Source organism: Bison bison, unplaced genomic scaffold (assembly GCF_000754665.1).
Source record: "Bison bison bison isolate TAMUID 2011002044 unplaced genomic scaffold, Bison_UMD1.0 scf7180017864181, whole genome shotgun sequence".
Classification (NCBI taxonomy): Eukaryota; Metazoa; Chordata; class Mammalia; order Artiodactyla; family Bovidae; genus Bison; species Bison bison.
The window spans coordinates 8,096-17,585 of NW_011494753.1; the positions used below are offsets into that span (position 1 = coordinate 8,096).

Consider the following 9,490-nt stretch of genomic DNA (forward strand, 5'->3'; position numbering starts at 1 on the left):
TGTAGCAGAGATCACCAATGCTTGCTTTGAGCCAGCCAACCAGATGGTGAAATGTGACCCTCGCCATGGTAAATACATGGCCTGCTGCCTGTTGTACCGTGGTGACGTGGTTCCCAAAGATGTCAGTGCTGCCATTGCCACCATCAAGACCAAGTGTACCATCCAGTTTGTGGACTGGTGCCCCACTGGCTTCAAGGTTGGCATTAACTACCAGCCTCCCACTGTGGTACCTGGTGGAGACCTGGCCAAAGTACAGCGAGCTGTGTGCATGCTAAGCAACACCACAGCCATCACTGAGGCCTGGGCTCGCCTGGACCACAAGTTTGACCTGATGTATGCCAATCATGCCTTTGTTCACTGGTACGTGGGTGAGGGCATGGAGGAAGGAGAGTTTTCTGAGGCCCGTGAAGACATGGTTGCCCTTGAGAAGGATTATGAGGAGGTTGGTGTGGATTCTGTGGAAGGAGAAGGAGAGGAAGAAGGAGAGGAATACTAAAGTTAAAATGTCACAAAGGTGCTGCTTTTACAGGGAAGCTTATTCTGTTTCAAACATTGAAAAGTTGTGGTCTGATCAGTTAATTTGTATGTTGCAGTGTATACGCTCATATACAATTACTGACCTACGCTTTAAAACATGATGCTTTGTTACAGACCCAAGCTATCCATTTCTCTGATGGGTTTGAATAAAGTATTCCCTGTCTTAAATGAAAATATAAATAAATAAATAAATAATAAAAAGCAGAGACATTACTTTGCCAACAAAGATCTGTCTAGTCAAGGCTATGGTTTTTCCAGTAGTCACGAATGGATGTGAGAGTTGGACTGTAAAGAAAGCTGAGCGCTAAAGAACTGATGCTTTTGAACTGTGGTGTTGGAGAAGACTCTTGAGAGTCCTTTGGACTGCAAGGAGATCCAACCAGTCCATCCTAAAGGAGATCAGTCCTAAGTGTTCATTGGAAGGACTTATGTTGAAGCTGAAACTCCAATACTTTGGCCACCTGATGCGAAGAGCTGACTCATTTGAAAAGACCCTGATGCTGGGAAAGATTGAGGGCAGGAGGAGAAGGGGATGACAGAGGATGAAATGGTTGGATGGCATCACTGACACAGTGGACATGAGTTTGGGTAGACTCCGGGAGTTGGTGATGGATGGTGGGCCTGGAGTGCTACAGTCCATGGGGTTGCAAAGAGTCAGACACAACTGAATGACTGAACTGAAGTATTAATATAACTGAACCAAGTTCCTGTACACTTGAAACAAACAAATACAAATCACTAGTACAGCTAAATATGAACAACAACAACAAAAACTCAATAAAAAAATCGCTCAAAGATCTAAATGCACGTTTCTCCAGAGAGGTCATAAAGATGGCCATAAAGCACACAAATAGATTCTCAGCATCATGAGTTCTTAGAGTAAAACAAATATTTAATGAGATGTCACCTCACACTGATCAGAATGGACCCATCAAAAAACCTACAACAATGAATCCTGCAGAGGGTGTGAAGAGAAGGCAACCCTCCTACACTGTTGATAAGAATATAAAATGGTACACTCACTAGGGAATACATTATAGAGGGTCTTAAAAAACTAAACACAGAAGTACCAAGTGATGCAGCAATTTCATACCGAGCCTTACATCTAGAGAAAACCAAAATTTAAAAACACACCTGCACCCCAAAGATCATCGCGGCACAGGATACAATATCCAAGACAAGGAAGCAACTCCAGTATGCTAGGACAGATGGATCGATACAGGAAACGGGGTACATATACCCAGTGCAGTATTACTCAGACATACATAAGGATGAAACAATGCCATTTCCAGTTACAGGGAAGAAACCAGAGGTGATCATAGTACACGAAGTGAGTGAGACGGGGAAAGACAGATAATCATAGAATAGCCCTTCTGGTGGAATCTAAAAATGGATACAAATGAGCTTCATTACAAAAGAGAAACAGATTCACAGGCTTAGGAAAGAAAGTTATTGTTGCCAAAATGGAAAGGAGGGAGCAGGGAATAATTAGCTGGTTCAGATCAATACATAAACCTTAAAACAGGTGCTGTTGCCCTTTAGTCGCTCAGTTGTGTCTGACTATTTGTGACTCCATGTTCTGCAGCCCGTCAGGTGCCTCTGTCCATGGAATTCTCCAGGCAAGAATACTGGCGTGAGTTACCATTTCCTTCTCCAGGGGATCTTCCCAACCCAGGGATCGAATCCATGTCTCCTGCAAGTCTATATACCTAAAACAAACAAAACACCAGAAATCAACTCTGCTCCAATATAAAATAACAAATTAAATTACCCGAGTTCAGTCTAGTGGACTGACCAAACAGTGGTTATCCCTCTGATTAGATATGCGATAGGCTATGATACTAATATGACACCATCAAAGATTTTCACTCAGCATAACACAGAGCAGCAACCCACCCAAAGGTGCCTGACCCCATATGAATGCAACAAGGTGAAGGGAAGAAAAAGGAACACAGGTTAATCAGGGCAACACCCTCAATTCAGACGTTGGGAATCTCCAAGGGGACAAAACACACTGCAGGTAAGAGCAGATATGGGGTCTCCGGGTTCAGGATGCTGACCCATGTGGATGGAGTGAGACCCACACAATCCCCAGACCTGGGATCACACGACCCTTGGTTAGGACACCAGGTCTCTGCTGCTTGGGCAGCTAAAGTGGAAGTGAATGGGTTTCTGTAACCCTCTGTGATGGTAGAAAGAAGTGTAGGGCTGGTCTCCTCTCCCCACACTGTCCCAGAGAAGTCTTCCTCTTCTCCCTTTGGGTCTGTGTGATATTAACTGTTTTTACAGCTGTCATGATAATGTTGAACACACTACCTTGGTTCTCGCAGGCTCAGTCCTTTCTTGGTTCACTGATGTGCTGAGAAAACACACCAGACACAGGGCTGGGAGACGAGGGGCAGGTCTGGTCTCTGCTGAGTAGGGAAGGTCGACTGGAATGAGATCACAGCAGCAACCTCACCTGCTGCCCATTGGGCTTTTGCCTGATCCATGTGCCCTGCAATCAACTCACCAGATGAACCTGCCTCCCTTCTCGCCATGCTTGTCCTGGTAAACTGGAATAATTACCAGGTAGCCACCTGAGAAGTCCCCAGGAGCCCCAGGGAGGGTGAACCTCCCAGGGGTAAAGAGGCAAACAGGCACAGGCCTGTATAAAGTGAATACCATAAAGTATTAATTCCTAACACAAGTGAAGCTCTCGTGTATTCTTCCTTTTTTCTTATTTTTTTGTGTGTGGTCTCCCCGCACACATAATCCTGACCCATGCAGATGGGATAAGACTCACAAAGTCCCCAGAGCCCCCACCTGGGGTCACACAACCCTTCAGTCAGGACACCATGGCTATGGTCAGAGGGCCACCAATGTGTAAACAAGTCAGTTCTCTGGGACCCCCTGGGATCCTAAAAAGAAGTGTAGGGACCATCTCCTCTCCCCTCAATTGTCTCTGAGAAGTCAGGCCCCTCCTGTTTTCACTTTGATTCTCTGTGATTTTTTTTACTGGTTTGAAACTCATGCTAGAGTTGAACACACTACCTTGGTTCTGGCAGGCTCTGTCTTTCTTGTTCCACGAGGTGCTGAGAAAACAGGAGAGCTGGGCTGAAAGATGAGGGGCAGCTCTGTTCTCTTCAGAGGAGAGTCGACTGGAAGGAGGTCACAGCAGCAACCTCACCTGCTGCCCATTGACTTTATGCCCGATCACTGTGCCCTGGAATCAATTCACCAGGTGAACCTGCCTCCCTACTCAACCTGAATGTGCTGGAAAATTGCAATAATTACCAGGTAGCCCACCTGAGGAGTCTTCAGGAGCCCAGGAAGGTGAACCTAGCAGGGAGAAAAGGCTAAGAGCTCTACCGTAGCATTGACCCCTGGGAGGGCCATGGAACCCCACTCAGAGAAGAGCACGGTTCCCCAGAGAAGCCCACCTCAGCCCCAGACCCCAGACATCTGAGCACTGACATTCAGATGCAGGCATGGAGTTTTCCAGACAGAGGCCAGGCCAGGTCTCCACCCGGGTCTCCATGTTTTAGTGCACACAGAACACTGTCAGGTCTAAATGTTATTGAAGAAAGCACACGGTCTCGTTAAACATAATCAATGTGTACAGAGAACTTGAAAAGTGAAATGGAAGTGTTATCATATCTGACACTTGTGACCCCATGGATGGTAGCCTGCCAGGCTCCTCTATGCATGGAATTCCCCAGGCAACAATATTGGTAGTGGGTAGCCATTCACTTCTCCAGGAGATCCTCCCAACCCAGGGCTCCTGCATTGCAGTCAGATTCTTTACCATCTGAGCCACAAGGGAACCCCTAGACAGGACTCGGAGAGATGTAAATCCACCATGTAGACAGAACTTGGTCAGGTTTAAACTAGCTGGAAAATGCTCTCCTAGGAGGTACAGGCCACACACATGCAGGGTCTATCATTGCTGGACAGAGGAATCACCCTTATGTGGCAACTTAAAGAAATCATCACTGGGCTCCACACTTCAGCCACATCAGGAATTGAAAGAACCTTTGTCATTAAACATTTCAACAGGCAAAACAAAACTGGTACCAATTTCTGTGGCCCCTTGATGGTCCAGATCCTAGGGAGAGCCAAAATATTCTTAGAGTGCAGCCCAGTGTCTTGTAAAGACAGACAGGAAGTCGCCTGATTCCAGCATCCCAGGCCTCCAGCAGGAGGTGGACACTGGAAGCCTTCTGGAAAAGCTTATTATTTATCAGAGTAAAAATATACTCTCGGAAAAACAAGCATGCTGCTGCTACTGCTGCTAAGTCGCTTCAGTCGTGTCCGACTCTGTGCGACCCCATAGACGGCTGCCCACCAGGCTCCCCCGTCCCTGGGATTCTCCAGGCAAGAACACTGGAGTGGGTTGCCATTTCCTTTTCCAATGAATGAAGGTGAAAAGAGAAAGTGAAGTTGCTCGGTTATGTCTGACTCTTAGCGACCCCATGGACTGCAGCCTACCAGGCTCCTCCGTCCATGGGACTTTCCAGGCAAGAATACTGGAGTGGGGTGCCATTGCCTTCTCCAAACATACTAGTTATTATTTGCAAACCTAAAATATTCTTAAAAGCTTGGCATCCTGATCTTTGCGGTTTTCATTGGTTCCTTTGTGTTCAGATTTTCTGAGTAGAAGCAAGCCATCTTTTCAAATTAGTTTCTTCAAATTCTGTTATTTGTTATTATAGGAATGAAAGATCACACTTGAAAAAAAGACAAGAAAATTCCTGCAAACAATGAGTGACTCAAAGAGCCCACAAGCTGCATGTACTTTGTCTTCTAACAGATTCCTTTCTCTCCCTAAAGAAACCTGAAAAACTTGGCCCCCTCACTTTTTTGCTTCTCTGTTCAAATTGAACTAAAATGAAATTGATAATCATAACAACAAGTAAGAGTTTCTGAATTTTGAGATGTCATACCAAAGTAACAGGAGCTAGAGAAAATGGAACATTCCTATGCTGCTGGTAGGCAAACCACATCCTTAAAATAAAACTTTGTTTCTAATAGTATTTAATTACCACACTACATGGTTACATGGAGTATGAACCAAGAGTCTAAAAATAGCAGAAAATGTGTGAAGACAAATTTGAGAGTAAAAGCTACTTGTTTTTCCAGCAGTCATATATGGATGTGAGAGTTGGACCAAAAAGAAGGTTGAGCAGTGAAGAATTGATGCTTTCGAATTGTGGTGCTAGAAGACTCTTGAGTCCTTTAGACTGCAAAGTGATCAAACCAGTCAATATTAAAGGAAATCAACCCTGTATATTTATTGGAAGGTCTGATGCTGAAAATAAAGCTGCAATATTTTGGCCACCTGATGCAAGAGCCGACTCAATGGAAAAGACCCTGATGCTGGGAAAGACTGAGGGCAAGAGGAGAAGGGGACAACAGAGGATTAGATGGTTGGATGGCATCACTGACTCAATGAACATGAGTTTGAGCAAACTGGGAGATGGTAAAGGAAAGGAAAGCCTGGCATGCTGCAGTCCATGAGTTCACAAAGAGTCAGACATGACTGAACGGCTGAAGAAACGTTTGTCATAGCTTGTCTTCCAAGGAGCAAGTGTCTGTTAATTTTATGGCTGCAGTCATCATCTGCAGTGATTTTGGAGTTCAAGAAAATAAAGTCTGTCACTGTTTCCATTTTTTCCCCATCTATTTGCCATGAAGTTATGGGACCAGATGCCATGATTTTAGTTTTTTGAATGCTGAGTTTTAAGCCAACTTTTTCACTCTCCTCATTTACCCTCATCAGGAAACTCTTTAGTTCCTCTTCACTTTCTGCCATTAGAGTGGTATCATCTGCATATCTGAGGTTGTTGATATTTCTCCTGGCAATCTTGATTCCAGCTTGTGATTCATCCAGCCCGGCCTTTCTCATGATGTACTCTGCACATAAGTTAAATAAAGCAGAGTGACAATAAACAGCTTTGACGTACTCATTTCCCAATTTGGAACCAGTCCATTGTTCCATGTCCAGTTCTAACTGTTGCTTTTGACCTGCATACAGGCTTCTCAGGAGGTGTAAGTAAGATCATCTGGTATTCCCATTATTTAAGAATTTTTCACAATTTGTTTTGATCCGCACAGTCAAAGGCTTTAGTGCTGTCAATGAAGCAGAAGTAGATGTTCTTCTGGAATTCCCTTGTTTTCTCTATGATCCAACGAATGTCGGCAATCTCTAGTTCCTCTGCCTTTTCTAAATCCAGCTTGTACTTCTGGAAGTTCTTGGTTCGCATACTGCTGAAGCCTAGCTTGAAGGCTTTTGAGCATTACACTGCTAGTATGTGAAATGAGTGCAATTGTGCAGGAGTTTGAACTTTCTTTGGCAATGTCTCTCTTTGGAATTGGAATGAAAATAGACATGTTCCACTCCTGCGGCCACTGCTGAGATTTCCAAATTTACTGGTATATTGAATGTAGCATTTTAACAGCATTATCTTTTAGAATTCAAAATGGCTTAGCTGGAATTCCATCACCTCCACTAGTTTTGTTCATAATAATCCTTCCTAAGGCCCACCTGATTTTGCACTCCAGGATATCTGGCACTCAATTCAGTTCAGTTCAGTTGCTCAGTCGTGTCCGACTCTTTGCGGCCCCATGAATCGTAGCATGCCAGGCCTCCCTGTCCATCACCAACTCCCAGAGTTCACTCAGACTCATGTCCATCGAGTCAGTGATGCCATCCAGCCATCTCATCCTCTGTCGTCCCCTTCTCCTCCTGCCCCCAATCCCTCTCAGCATCAGAGTCTTAGGTGAGTGACAATACCATCATAGTTATCCACGTCATTAAGACCTTTTTTGTATAGTTCTGTGTATTCTTGCCACCTCTTCTTAATATCTTCTGCTTCTGTTAGATCCTTGACATTTCTTCCTTTATTGTGCCCATCTTTGCATAGAACGTTCCCTTGGCATCTCCAATTTTCTGGAAGAGGTCTCCAGTCTTTCCCATTCTATTGTTTTCCTCTATTTCTTTGCATTGTTCACTTAAGGCTTTCTTATCTCTCCTTGCTATTCCCTGGAACTCTGCATTCAGTTAAGTGTATCTTACCCTTTCTCCTTTGCCTTTCGCTTCTCTTCTTTTCTCAGCTATTTGTAAGGCCTCCTCAGACAACCATGTTGATTTGTTGCATTTCTTTTTCCTTGGGGATGGTTTTGATCACGGCCTCCTATACAGTCTTACAACCCTCCATGCATAGTTCTTCAGGCACTCTATCAGCTCCAATCCCTTGCATCTATTTGTCACTTCCACTGTATAACCATAAGGGATTTGATTTAGGTCATACCTGAATTGTCTAGTGGTTTTGCCTCCTTTCTCCAATGTAAGTCTGAATTTGGCAATAAGGAGCTCATGGTCTTGCTTTTGTTGACTATATAGAGCTTCTCCATCTTCAGCTGCAAAGAATATAATTAATCTGATTCAATATTGACCATCTGGTGATGTCCATGTGTAGACTTGTCTCTTGTGTTGTTGGAAGAGGATGTTTGCTACGACCAGTGTGTTCTCTTAACAAAACTTTGTTAGCCTTTGCCCTGCTTCATTTTGTACTTCAAGGTCAAACTTACCTGTAACTCCAGGTATTTCTTGACTTTTGACTTTTTCATTTCAACCCCCTATGATGAAAAGGACCTCTTTTTTCTGCTGTTGGTTCTAGAAAGTCTTGTAGGTCTTTACAGAACCATTCAGCTTAGCTTCTTTGGCATCAGTGGTTGGGACATAGACTTGGATTACTATGATGTTGAATGGTTTGCCTTGAAAATGAAATGAGATCATTCTGTCATTTTTCACAGAATACCAAATTTTTGACCCTTTAAAAAGAATCTCATGAAAATATGTCAACATTGTTAAATATTAAATATCACCTCACACCAGTTAGAGTAGCCATTCTCAAGAAACTCTGCAAAAAATAACCGCCGGTGAAGGTGTGGAGAAAAGGGAATATCCTCCCTTGATGCTGGGAATATAAATTGGTAACAGACACTGTGAAGGATGGTGTGGTGGTTACTGAGGCAAAGAAAATGAGGTTAGAATACTCCCTAACATCATACACAAAATAAACTCCAAAGAATATAAAGATCTAAATGTGAGGATGGATACTGTGAAAGCTTAAGGAAAACAAAGGCAGGACACATATAGACATAAATCACAGCGAGGTTTTTATGGATACACTTCTTAGATGAATGAAAAATAAACTAAAAGTAAGAAAATGGGACCTAATTAACCATAAAACATTTGTACAGCAAAGGAAACCCTAAAGGAAAGACAATCACAACCCAGAATGGGAAGAAACATTTGCAAACGAAGATACCCACAAGGAATTCATCTCTGAAACACACAGACAGCTCATACAACTCAATATCGAAAACAAAAACAACCCAAGACACAAATGGGCCAAACATAGAAATGGGTATTTCTTAGAGGAAGACATACAAACTGTGATTAGGCACATGAGAACATGCTCAGCATCATTAATTCTTCACTTCAGGTCAGTCGCTCAGTCGTGTCTGACTCTTTGCGACCCCATGAGTCCCAGCATGCCAGGCCTCCCTGTCCATCACCAACTCCCGGAGTTCACTCAGACTCACGTCCATCGAGTCAGTGATGCCATCCAGCCATCTCATCCTCTGTCATCCCCTTCTCCTCCTGCCCCCAATCCCTCCCAGTATCAGAGTCTTTTCCAATGAGTCAACTCTTCACATGAGGTGGCCAAAGTACTGGAGTTTCAGCTTTAGCATCATTCCTTCCAAAGAAATCCCAGGGCTGATCTCCTTCAGAATGGACTGTTTGGATCTCCTTGCAGTCCAAGGGACTCTCAAGAGTCTTCTCCAACACCACAGTTCAAAAGCATCAATTCTTCGGCACTCAGCCTTCTTCACAGTCCAACTCTCACATCCATACATGACCACAGGAAAAACCATAGCCTTGACTAGATGGACCTTTGTTGGC

General features: G+C 43.8%; 1 protein-coding gene across 1 annotated transcript; it reads left to right on the forward strand.

Annotated features, from left to right (window-relative positions):
- The first annotated feature begins 9 nt into the window (after nucleotides 1-9).
- Nucleotides 10-573, forward strand: LOC104990901 (tubulin alpha chain-like). Its single transcript, XM_010843215.1, has one exon. It carries the CDS (start codon nucleotides 44-46, stop codon nucleotides 494-496), a length of 453 nt encoding a protein of 150 aa, XP_010841517.1. The 5' UTR covers nucleotides 10-43; the 3' UTR covers nucleotides 497-573.
- Nucleotides 574-9,490: the final 8,917 nt, after the last annotated feature.

Bases quoted from the DNA above. Each gene is read 5' to 3' on its own strand.
- LOC104990901 (XM_010843215.1), top strand. From the start codon at position 44: ATGGTGAAATGTGACCCTCGCCATGGTAAATACATGGCCTGCTGCCTG.